The 13,693-nt window shown below is 38.6% G+C and overlaps 1 protein-coding gene across 1 annotated transcript; it reads left to right on the top strand.

The window, feature by feature from the left end:
* Positions 1–11,026: 11,026 nt before the first annotated feature.
* On the top strand, positions 11,027–12,417 carry LOC142618526 (uncharacterized). Its single transcript, XM_075791475.1, has 2 exons — positions 11,027–11,950; positions 12,141–12,417. Exon 1 carries the CDS (start codon positions 11,052–11,054, stop codon positions 11,928–11,930), a length of 879 nt encoding a protein of 292 aa, XP_075647590.1. The 5' UTR covers positions 11,027–11,051; the 3' UTR covers positions 11,931–11,950; positions 12,141–12,417.
* The last annotated feature ends 1,276 nt before the right edge of the window (positions 12,418–13,693 follow it).

A 13,693-nucleotide genomic window follows, 5' to 3' on the forward strand; every position in this document is an offset into this window, starting at 1 on the left:
CCCAATTTTCAAACGTAAACGCAATCGTCTTTTGTTTCGCATCCCATACCTTGCAGTAAGAAGGCTTATGGCCATTATATTTCGACTCTATCATAGATCTAAGATGCTTAATTTGAGTAGTGTGATCTTTACATAACTTCTTATGGATTTTTGCTACAATTAAATTACAACTCAACATTCTACCATCATTTCGCACCCCAATCGGTATACACGAGTGAGGACCCACATACACGGTGACCATCCATAGTTTGTGGAGATTGGGCTTCATAACTGCGTAGACATACCACTTGCATGACTCATGCACGCATTTCACACAGATTTTTCGTCGTCGACATAGTGATCTTAAACTGTTTGTTTTCCTTGAGGGCACAAATTGTTAATAAGCGTTTCACCTCCACTTTATTGGCAAAAGTCAACCCTTTGCACAAATTCATCCCCTTTCTCCAAGTAGACACAAATGGCATCTTAAAATGTGAAGGATCAACCATATTTTCCCAAGTATTTGCAGAGAACGACAATGCAGGAGGTGCGTAGGCAGGGATTGTGTTCGTAATGTTTTGGACACTAATAACATTGTCTGCATCAGGTTCACTACCGTTCAATGTCTCATCGTCATTAATGTCTCTCTCAAAATCCTCAAAGTCCTGAAAGTCCCCTCTATCAATCATGTCTTTATACTCATCTTTATTGGCAAAATCTTCACCGTTAATGGCAAGATTTTCATCAACATAGTCGTCATCATCATCGTCATCATCATTGTTAACGGCAGTAGTCTCATCAACACAGTCGTCGTCGTCATTATCATCATCATCATCATCACCATCGGCATGAACATCATCATCCTTTACATGTGTAAAATGCTCATATTGAGCATCCAGAATCGTAACCTATAAGCTTGTGGTTGTTTGTTGGATATCCTCTTACCATACTGCAGGCGGCTCCAATTGTATGTACAACTCAATGTTAGTTACTTCAACTATTCTCTCCAACTTGTCAAACATGATCTTTACATGTTTGTCTGTGTCTATCGTCATATACTTGTAATTTATCCAGTGCTTCAGGATTTCATTTGGCATACGATAAGTAATTTGTATGTTGTGCACATCAAGATTCTCACACAACTCTTCTATGACAAACATCTTTAATTCATCAAGGGTCTTCAACCTACGATCAATTTGGGTATAATAGGTCTTTATACCCGGCCCTTCAAATGGCAATCCCTTGTTCGCATTGGCATTCTTAAGCGGACCACAGTGGTATAGGATTATATCAATTTCAGGCATTGTGAACCTGTTCAAGTCAAGTACTATGTTAGTTAAATCACATAGTCGTAAAGTGTGGGAAAAAAAGTAATGTGATCTTAAGGTTGAACATATTCAAGCCAGATTATAAAGTGCCCCATTGCCCATTAATATCTAAAGGCCAAGATGTAAACCTTCTAATCCTAGTGGATGGAGAGACGGAATTATCTATTACTCTATTGTGTGGTGACCTATAATGCCTAAAAGGGTTCTGAAAGAAGTAGGTGGGTAGTGGAGCATGATTACATACCCATTTCATACCCATTCATTACATTCATTCACTACCCATTTCATACCCAAAACAATGATAAATAAAGTCAAAAAAACTTGTAAGATCATGATAAAAATAAAAACCTAGAAATGATGAATAAAATTTTGATAACAAAAAACATGCAAATAAATACTCAAAAAATTAACACTAACAAAACAAAGTTCTATAATTCACAATATTGGTAAATTAACTAAGTTATGTTAACTATCTACAAAATAAATAGTCAAACTCTTTAACCCACACCCATAGACAACATACCCAACTACAATGACAATCAAATTATGCAAACCCTTACCTGAGATATGAATTTACTGAGAGGGAAGAGCAGTGAGAGTGGGCAATGTGGTGAGTGAGAGTGAGAGGCAATGTGGTGTGAGAGTTAGTGAGGCTGAGAGACTTAGTGAGGATGCTCTGTTTTTGGGTGAGAAGGTTGTGTTATGCGTGTGTTATAATACAGGCTGAGTGTTGTTATGCGTGTGAGTTTTTATTAATTTTGCCCAGTGGAACTTGAGTCTTATAGACTCGAGTTCTATGCAAATTTTTAATTAAATATTCATAGTTGATAAGAAGTTTTTCCCTAAGAAAATCGAGTCCTAAAGACTCAATTTTAATTTTGTGCAAAACGAGTCTTTAAGACTCGAGATCTAAGTGGCATTTTTGTCCACCTCAGTGAGCACAAAGCTAGTACAAAGTGAGTCTTTGAGACTTGAGTTTTAATGTGGATCTCGAGTTTTTAAAACTCGAGATGTTAGTTTCCATTATTCTTTCAAACGTTGCCTAACTTACTACATAGAAGTCCCTCACACTGCTAGTCTGCACATTCCCTCCACCAATAATATCCTGACACCTAACCACGCTTTAACTTCTCTGGTCTCTTCCTTTCATCTTCATCGCCGAAGCTCCCAAGAGTTTGGTTTTATATTCTGTTGGGTATTTTTGATGTGGGTTTTTATCTAAGATTTTGAGGGGCTTCGGATTTGGCTTTTTTTTTTTTTTCTTCTTATATGGGTTTTGGGGTTTTTGTTTCAAATGTCTATGATGTGTATGCTTCGTTAATGTATGAATTAAAATAGATCAGTAGAGGACCCTTTTTCCATAATTTGGGAGGAAATGCTGATGAAATCTTAAGATGGAGAATAGAGATTCACAGGGCAATCACTCCAACAAGACCAGGTTTGCTTTGCATGGTTACAATGGAACAAAGCATGGGAGATTGATTCCAACTCCTTGTCGCATATTTGACAAAAACTAGCAGTATTTACACCCCTCCTTCTTAGATTGAGCATTGTAGGCAAGCCATCCATACACACACGCTATGCAAAAATTTTAACTTTTGGAGGAACATTTACCTGCCAAATCTTCTTACAAAAGGGAGAAGCAAGGTGATTTGATGAGTTTGCACCTGCTGCCCCAGATTCCACCAACTCCTTTGCAACATAATAGACACTTTTCCCCGTAAAAGAGCCTTTTTTATTGCCCAACCAGATTAGAGAGTCCTCAGGGAGGCTATGACTAAAAGGGATTTTAAGAATTTCATTAGCTTCAAAGTGAAGAAAAAGAGCCTTCACCAAGTCCGGCTTCCACCATTTGCTATTCTCATCAATGAGGGACGAAACCATAGAGAAATCATCAAAGTCCCTCGAAGTGGAAATCACTTTGTGAGCGGTTGGAGTTGGAAGCCACTTATCTTCCCAAATGTGGATTCTCTTGCCATTACCCACCTGCCATCTAGATCCTTTTCTAATGACCTCAAGGCTATTGAAGATTCTCCTCCAAGCATAGCTTGGGTTGCTACCCAACTTTGCATTTAAAATATCATCATAGGGGAAGTATTTGGCTTTATAGACCTTGACCAAAAGTGAGTTAGGATTTGATAGGATCCACCATCCTTGTTTGACAAGAAGAGCTAAGTTGAAAGCTTGGAGATTTCGAAATCCGATGCCCCCATAAAGCTTGGAATTGCATATTTCTTCCAACTCACCCACGCCAACTTTGCCTCCTGTTTTCTTTGGCCCCACCAAAATTCATCATCATTCTTTCTAAACCATCACATAAAGTCTTCGGCAATTGGAAGCAGCTTATAGTGTAAGTGGGCACTGCTTGAGTGACTGATTTTATGAGGACCTCTCTACCCCCAATGGAAAAAAGTTTTTCCTTCCAGCCAGCCAATTTCTTGCTCACCCTCTCTTTAATCTGGGCAAAGATTTGAGTTTTGGATTTACCAATAAGAGAAGGAAGGCCAAGGTATTTCCTGTGTTGAAAGCATTGCATTGGGCCAAGAATGCTTAAAATTTCTTTTTTTACATCATTGGGGGTGTTGGAACTAAAGAAAACCGAAGACTTATCCGCATTGATTTTTTATCCCGAAGCCGCTTCATAGGAATTAAGAATTTTGGATTAGCTCAAGACATTGTTGGGCAGTAGCCTTACAAAATAAAAGGATGTCATCTGCGAAGAATATGCGGGTGATGTTTGGGCAGCCCTTACAAATGGATATACCTTGGAGCGCTTAGGTACGAGTAGCCTGATAAATGAGAGCTGATAGGCCTTCAGCACATAAGAGGAAGAGGCCTAGAGAAAGGGGGTCGCCCTGTCTAAGTCCCCTAGTGGGAGTGATGTTACCATATGCGTCACCATTAATGATGACAAAGTAGGAAACAGATGAGATGCATTGCATAATAAGGGAAATCCACTTCTCGTCAAAACCAAGCCTCTCCATAACTCCCCTTACAAAACCCCATTCAATCCTATCAAAGGCTTTACTCATATCGAGTTTGACGGACATAAAAAAATCATTCCCATCAGTTTTATGGTTTAGGTAGTGCATTAGTTCAAATGCGACTAAAACATTGTCTGTAATTAGCCTATTTGAGGTAAAGGCACTCTGGTTCTCAGTGATAAAAATTTTCTCTCCCTCCATAGGAGTCTTCTCTCTTGACTCTCTAGGTCATCTTTTCTCCCTTCTTAAGGGCGCTCTCTCTATCTCTGGTAGGTAAGTAGTTCCTTTAACCTCATACCTATCAGATGGATCAGCTTGTTTTAGAAAGTTTACAACATCTTACGCTCACTAAGGAAAAGGAAAAGGATATAGCCACCTCATCTATGAGCAGATCGGATCTCATGGAGGAATGTGCCCTTAGTTTATTCAGTAAATTGCTCTCAGACAGGCAACAAAACCAAAAAGCTCTAAAAAGCACACTCAGGGCTGCATGGAAAATGGGATCAAAGCTAAGAATTATTGATGTGGGTAAAGACATTTTGCAGTTCAAGTTTACTTCAGAATATCAATTGGAGTGGGTAGAGAGGAATGTTCCATGGAACTTTGATAGCAATCTCCTCCTACTGTGCCGATGGAAAAAAGGTTTATCAGTGTCAAATATTTCCTTTACCCATTCCCCTTTTTGGGTACAAGTTTGGGGTCTCCTTTTTGAAATTTATCTGAGGAAGTTGGAAGAGATTTAGGAAATATGATACATTGAAATAGACAAACGTTCTTGGCTGACAGAGCAAGCCAAGTTTATGAGAATTCAGGTGGATTTGCCACTAAAAAAACCTCTTCGTAAAGGAGGTAACGTTGTCAACTTGGATGGGAGCAAAACATGGGTTACCTTTAAATTTGAAAGGCTCCCCTGTTTTTGCTTCCAATGCAGATTACTAAGTCACGACGAACGGCATTGTGCTAGCTTCCCTTACAATCCCGATTCTCCCAAACAATATGGGGTTTGGCTCAAAGCAGGTGGAAATTCGAAGGAATTTTCTGAGCGGTCCAAAGCATCAAGTAGCCGAAGCCAAGACGATGACAGAAGGGGAAAATCAGGCAACAATTTAGGTGAAAAATATGTCCCGGTGACTGCTTATCCAGCAGATTTGGTTTCTGATCAAAGGGTAAATTCGAAATTTCAAAATTCAAGACAGATCAGACAAAACGTTGCACTAGGAAAGTGGGGTAAAACCGAGGGCTCAGGCACCAAAGTAGAGAAAAATATGGAGAATAGATACGGGGTTGAATCTACTGACTCAGGGGCTCAGTTGTCAAATCCCCCACATGAGCAACACTATGAGAAGCATTTGGGTATGGGCCCTAGTGAAGCTTACTCTTTAGTGGGCTTTCCTAATTCCTCAGCAAATGAAGCCCACAAGATCTCAAGCCCTTTAAAAGCAAATATGGAAATCCCAAATCCCTCTATGAAGCCCGTTACTTCAGTTAGCCTAAAAAAAGGAGCACAACCTAGAGAAAAAGCTAACTGGAAAAGGAATGCTCGTGAAAAAGGTAAACAAGCCCAAACTACACCAACTAAAGCCCAGGCAAAACTCTCAGGCTATAAACGTCCTAGTCGGCTTGATTTGCCTGAGGAAACAGAAGGTACTCCTCCCTCTAAAAAAAAAAAACTCTGTGGAACACAACTTAATACCCCAACCCATATACTTGATGGATCAGCGGTGTCTGCAAAGCAGCACCGCCGAGCGCAATGAATTGCTTAAGCTAAAACTGCTGAGGAATTGGGAGGCCTCGAACAGTTTATGTGTTGCGCGATTATGTGCGACGTTGGAATCCCTATATCGTATTCTTAATGGAAACAAAAGCAAATGTAAAACGTATGGAAAAAGTAAAATATAAATTGGGTTTTCCTAATGGTCTTTTTGTTCCAAGCAGAGGCCGCAGTGGTGGCCTTGCTCTCCTTTGGTCTAAAGAGGTTAGGTTGGAGATTCAATCATACTCACCCTACCACATTGATGCAACAATTTTAGAGCTGCAAAACAATAACACCTGGAGATTCACAGGGTTCTATGACCGCCTTAAAACTCATCTAAGAAAGGAATCTTGAAACTTACTCTCTTATTTAAACACTCAATTCTCTTTGCCTTGGTTTTGCTGTGGTGACTTTAATGAAATTTTGCCTTTGACAGAAAATTCAGGGGTATTTCTAAGGTATCAACACCAAATGGAGGGTATTCGTGAGGCTGTGAACTTGTGAGACTTCTAGGACCTTGGTTACTCTAGTCCTAAATTTACCTGCTGTAATTTGCAAGAAGGCAGTAACAGGGTGTATCTCAGGCTTGATAGAGCTTTTGAAAACTCCGATTGGCTGAATTTGTTCTGAGATGTAAGAGTCCACCATTAGATTGAGTCCACCTCTGATCATTGCATTGTAAAAATCTCTGGCCTTAGCTTCTCCCCTCCTTCTCGTAAGCATCACTTCCACTTTAAAGCTTTATGGGCCAAAAGGGAGGATTGCGATGAGATAATTAAAGCAGCTTGGAATAGTGATGTCTCCGCAAACACTCTTGAGGGAATTGCTACTAGTCTCAGTAGGTGTGCAACTGATTTATCAGTGTGGAACAAGGAGGTAATTGGCAATATCCCTAAAAAAATCCAAGAGAGTAGGAAAAGGCTTAACACTCTAATGGCTCAAGACCAAGATGGTTCCCACGGTGTTGAGATAAACCAGATTAGAAAAGAATTAAATGACTTGCTAGATAGTAAAGAGATGCTTTGGCATCAGATGTGCAAAATTCATTGGTACAAAGAGGGGGACAAAAATACAAAAAAATTTCATGCTAGAGCCACAGAAAAAAGGAGGAAGAACACAATTTTGGGGTTGTGGAGTGAGGATGGCAGGTGGTGTGATGATAAAGAAAGTATCTCAACAACGACAGTAGCTTACTTTCAGAATATTTATACCACATCCTCTCCAAGTAGTATTGAGGAAATCACCAGGGCCATTCCAATGAGGATCACCAGAGAAATGAATGAGGAGCTAATCAGACCCTTCACTGGAGATGAAGTCACAAAGGCCCTGTACCAAATTCATCCTACCAAGGCTCCAGACTCTGATGGTATGTCAGTTGTATTTTTTCATAAATATTGGGACATAGTAGGAACAGATATTACCAACATGGTGCTTAATGTTCTCATCCAAAACCTTCCCATAACAGCACTAAATAAAACAAACATTGTTCTCATTCCCAAAACTGCTCGCCCCTCCAAAATGACCGAGTTTTGGCCAATTAGCCTTTGTAATGCGGTATATAAGCTCATCTCCAAGACCCTGGCATAACAATGACTAATAGAAATCCAAATAGACTAATTAACCTATCAATACAGGACAACTTTGTTCAACTCTAACAAACTAATTAAAAACAAGGATATACGGCTAACAGTATAAGAGCATCCGTAGCAGATGTGCCAAATGTGCCAAATGCCAAATATTTGGTGCATTTGGCACACCAAACACAATAACGGAGCTTTATTAGCTGTTCCAAATCTCAAACATTATACCACATTACTACAGTACCGTTGCAAAAATGCCACGGTATGGACAACAATGGTAAAATTGGATATTATTATTTTATTGCATTTTCTCTCTCCTCTTCCATTGATATCTCTCTCTCTTCATCGACTCTATCTAATTTCTTCTCTCTGTCACTCTCTATCTCTTCCCTCTCCTCCCTGCTCAAAAGTTGCTCAATATCACTCTGAAGAAAGTTGCTGCCGATCTCGCCGCCTCACTTTCCAGTCCTCGTCGCTGATCTCACCGCCTCATGCTCCAGCCCTCGCCACCGACATCCACAGCCCTCACTGCCGACCTTCAAATTTCTCTTAATCGAGTTGTGGGTGTGAGATTTGGGATGGGTTTCGACGTGGGTTTTGGGTCAGCGTTTTGGATTGACGTTGTATGGGTTGTGGGTCGGTTGGGCCAGGGTTTTAGGCCGATCGTTGGTTGAGTTTGGGTCGGTGTTTTGGATTGGCGTTTTGGTTTGTTGGTTGAGTTTGGGTCGACGTTTTTTCATCTCTGGTTTATTGGTTGGTTGAGTTTTTTTTTTTTTTCCTCTTTTTTTGAGGTTTTTGGATTTGGAATTTGCTGGTGTTGTTTCTTTGTTGCTGTTGATGTTGTTGGTTTGTTGCTATTGGTTTGTTGTTGTTGTTGTTGTTATTGTTGCTGTTGATGTTGTTGCTGTTATTGATGATAATAGGGTGAAGATAATATATTATTTTAATGTGTAGTAAATATTATTTTAATGTATAAAATTGAATGATAAAACACATGATAAATGGAATGTTGTCAAATAATATGGTAAAATAATAAAGTAGGTTTTTAGTATGGCAAAATGACATTTTTTTTACAACATCCACCACGGATGCTCTAACAACAGTATACAAAAGTAACAAAGCTGAAGCTATAAAGTATGTCTTGTCTCTTCACTCTTCAATGAGTAGCGAACTGAGGTTAATGTTTGGAATATCCTCATAATTAAATTTTATCAAGTTAAAAACAATTACATCAATTAGTTTTGCTGTTCAACTTTCAATTAATTGACATTTTTTTTATATTTTTAATAAAATATTTAGAATTCAAACTTTCCTCCCATGTTATAATTATCAAATTATATATATAAAAAGTTGCACCAATTGCACAATGTAATTGCTTTTAAACTTAAAAAGACATTCAGTCAAAAAAAAAACTTAAAAAGACATAAAGCAAAAATGAATTGCAATGTATATAATAATACTAAATAAATAAAAGAAAGCAAACGGGCACTTTCTTTGATCTTACTACTACGGTCTACGCCCACAGAAAGGAAGAAATGCCATGCAGAATATGAAAAAGACGCTCCAGAGATAGAGATAAAGGAGAGAGAGAGAGAGAGAGAGAGAGAGAGAGAAAGCACGATGAAAGTCGCTCCGCCTGGTCCCTGTACCCCCAAAAAATCATGGAAAGTTTGGTCACACGTTTTGGAGCTCTCTGTAGAGAAAATTACATCCACAAGGATCTGAATGTACCTCTAAAAAAAAAGGAAAAGAAAAACCAGATTCTGAATTATTGCATTCTAAAAGCCACAGTTTTTATTTTTTATTTTTTGCTGAATCATTCTAAAAGCCACAGTTAAAAAAGAAAAAAGAAATAAAATTAAAAAGTTCACGCTATACTTTTTTTTTTTTTTTTTTATGAACAGTTCACGCTATACTTTATATTCTGCTTAGCTTGCAGCCTCTAATCAATCAAGATCCACCAAATAATTAAACAATACCCACTTGGGGGACATTAGATCCATGACAACTTATTCAAACATGTTCCGATGTATATGTATATTATATTTCTTTGTTGCTCGGAGGTGATATTATTTTATGAGAATAAATTGGGTCAGGAGCTGGCGTAAAAGGTGTGTTTTACGCCAGCCAATCCTGACCCGCCACGTCAGATTTTTATCCTCCAAATAATAGACTTTTAACACACGATTACTCCCAAATCTTCATAAATCACGTCTGAATCTCTCTCTCTTTCTTTCAGTATTTTTTTTCTTTCCTTTTGACAATTGGGTTGACTGGATTTTTGGTGTGGTTGAAGTGAGTATTTGGAGTTTGATGTGGTGGTTGATGGCAATTTTGTGTTAGAGGTTTGGCCCTTGGCCGATGTGGTTGAATCAAGGCCATTGGGTGTTTTTGGGTTTCTTTGTGAAGAACATGAGGATTTTCCTTTTGGTTTTCTTGGCTGCCAAACGCTAAATGGAGATGAAACTTTGTTTAGCTTTACCTTTTAATTTTCTAGGCTACCAAACACAAGTGGAGAAGATTTATGTGGCTTTTTCCTTTTGATTTTCTTCTCTACCAAACACAGTCATTAACAATTTTTATTTTAAGAAAAAAAAAATCAAAGAACATCGTTGTAGTCTGGACTGTGGAAGCTAAATTTTTTTAAGTTTTTTACCCATAAATATAATAAACGATAACACACACTACCACTCCCTCTTAAATACCAAATTTAATAAAGAAAAATTAAACCCAAAATCTGCCGAAAATCAAATCCCAATGTTACTGTTCAAAAGATCAGTTACAACAAGAGCTTTTGGAAATGAGTCTGGCGAGATAGTCTGAGAAGTTGTTGGAGATTTGTAAACAATAGGATTTTTTTTCTGAGTTATTGCTTTTCTTTTTTTTTAGCTACTCTCTCCGTAAGATTGAAGAGAAACTTGGTCTAGAACTCCAAGTCACTGAGATTTTAAAAATGGCCAACATTATCGGCACAACCACTTGGTCCTGGTGGTTTTGTCTGGTGTCACTTTCAGACTATAAGCATAATCGTCAGTGTCTCCAATGGACACTTCTATGATTTTCACGGTGAAATTGGGTTTTGATTTATGAAGATTCGGGAGAAATTGTGTGTTAACTGTTAAAGTTTATTATTTAGTGGGTAAAAATCTGACGTGGCGGGTCAGGATTGGCTGGCGTAAAACACACCTTTTACGCCAGCTCCTGACCCAATTTATTCTCTTATTTTATAGTCAATTTAACATAGATATATCATTTTACGATAACCCACTTGTACCAAAATGTTTTCGAAGAAAGGTGAAATACTATTGTAAAGTCATAATACCGACACAGTTTTAATGGCCCAAGGGTAAAAAGACAAAAGCTATATAAGAAGGGCTACTGGGTTGCTTTAAGAGCAGAACTCACTACCAAAACCCTCTTAGGAGTGATGATGGGGAAAATGAGGACCTCAATGGCCTCTCTCATGCTCGCTGTCATAGTAGCAATAGTCTCACTTAGCTTGCCATCAGAAACCAACGCAAACTACCCATATGCCTCTCCTCCACCACCTCCTTACCACTACACATCACCACCACCACCTCCTTACCACCCAGCACCACACTACCCACCACACTTTCCACCCCACCACCCAAAGCACTCTCCTCCTCCACCAGTACCAGTGAAGCCAGTGCACCCACCACACCACCCACACTATCCACCACACCTTCCACCCCATCACCCACCCCCCAAGAAGCCCTACAAGTACTTCTCTCCTCCACCACCTGTGAAACCACACCATCCTCCTCATTATCCACCACACCACCCAGTGCACTCACCACATTACCCACCACACCACCCCCCACATATCCCACCACATCACCCACCTACTCCAGTTTACAGGTACAAGTCTCCTCCTCCACCACCAGCACACCCAGTACTCCCACCATATAACTACAAGTCTCCTCCTCCACCTCCTCCTGTTTACAAGTACAAGTCTCCTCCACCACTCCCACCACACCCACACCCACATCCAGTTCCCCACCCAACACCCCCACCACACCCAATTTACAAGTACAAGTCTCCTCCTCCACCACCACCAGTTTACAAGTACAAGTCTCCTCCACCACCCCCACCACACCCACACCCACACCCACATCCAGTTCCCCACCCAACACTCCCACCATACGCGTATAAGTCTCCTCCACCACCACCACCAGTTTACAAATACAAGTCTCCTCCTCCACCTCCTCCAGTCTACAAGTACAAGTCCCCACCTCCACCACCACCACACTACATCTACTCATCACCACCTCCTCCTCACTACTAGAGAATGCCTCCAGAAGTATGGTAAGCTTCTTATTACAACAACAATACATTTACTATTTTTTTCTATGACATTTCATTTTTAGCAATAATAAACATCTCTAGTCAATCTCCGCATTTTAGGTCGTCAAAACTTTTTTTTTTCTCTCATGCTTTTCTAAGTCATCATAAGCAAATGAACTATATTGACAAGAGTCACAACATTTTCTTGCAGGAACGCATGAGGATTAGTCAAAATAAAGAACGGCTGCAGGCAGAAGATGTTTATTAATTACTTTACATGAACAGCGCGAGTTCCGGGTTTGATATCGACGTTTATTTCATTATGTTTATAGGACTTCCATCTTTTTAATATTGTTGGGTGTAGTGCTTCCAGTATGTATTTATTATGCCCTATCATGTCTTATGTATTTTGACTTGTAGATTTCAACCTTAAGCAAACGCGAAGCAGGTTGATCGCTATAATGAAATAAACACGTTTCTCGAATGGTCTATCGTAATGTTTTTTTTTTTTTACCTCTCGTTAAGCTTAACGGTGCTGGGTGTGACTTGTGGGAGTGTGACATCTGATAATTAGACCCTTCTGTTTGGGAAACATGGCATTTTCCATGCAGCAGAACCGAAAATAGCATCACAGAAAAACTTAATGGACAACAGCAAATTTTGGATGAGTAGTTTTAGAACCACAAATTATTTCATAATTTTTTTATCATAATTCTAATTTGACAAATTTTGAATGGTTAACTATTACTTACATATGGATCTACTTTTTTTTTTTTTTACTAATTACACTCTACTCCGCAAAATATTATAAAAAATTATATAGTCTTAGATTTTTTCCACTTTAATTGAACCTATCTATCGTCTTATTATTGGAAAAATACTGCACACACATTCTTATTCATACACCTGAAATGTGAGAGTGTTGTGAACAATAAAAGAAGACGATGAAAAGTAAGGTCAGAGAGAGAAGGAACATTGAGATGAGAAGTGGGAAAGTAAAATTAAAACTAAAAAAAATGTAGAGGAGAGTCCAAGAGTCACGTGGGAAGGAGTTTGTGGGCCTTATTTTTGGGCTGTCATGGATTTGTATGGTTTGGAAAATTTATGGTCTTCTTCTTTTTTAAAAGAAGATATGGGCTTCTTTCTTTTTTTTCTTTTTGGAGAAAAATATGGGCTTCTTTCTAGAGTGTATATATATATATATACGGCGTAATTCTGAAATTTTGCACCGACGTTCACTGGAAGTGAAATATTTCAATCAAATAGTCAACGCATAATGGTCATCAAAATAGAATTCAAAACTTTGGTTTTTGTACCTCAAGTGGCTGAGGATGCTTCTTGTTCTTTCAAGGGGTATTTATATGGGGGATTCCTAGGGTTTTTTGTGCCTCAAGAGGCTGAGGATGATGACTTTTTTTGGCATTTAGCCTTATTTTTAGAACATTTTAGTTAGTTGTCAAATTTGCAAAACTATTTAGCAAACTATCTGTTGAAGTACAATTTTTTTTAAAATGTAATTACATAAAAAAAATGTCCAAACAAGAATTATCAAATAATATAAATTTTGAACAAGTTTGTGGGACCAAAAATAAATGCCTTCTCCAAAATTAACAAAGTCAATTATAAAAATAAACAGTTGAAACAAAAATATAAAATGCTATATATATTAAATAGTTGTGGACATATCATTTCTCTATTAAATAAACCTCACACTCAAGTGCAAAAAAGGTGAGGTTAGTCTTGCCAAATTTATGGCAGCCCAGC

This window comes from Castanea sativa, chromosome 12 (assembly GCF_040712315.1).
Source record: "Castanea sativa cultivar Marrone di Chiusa Pesio chromosome 12, ASM4071231v1".
In the NCBI taxonomy this organism is placed as follows: Eukaryota; Viridiplantae; Streptophyta; class Magnoliopsida; order Fagales; family Fagaceae; genus Castanea; species Castanea sativa.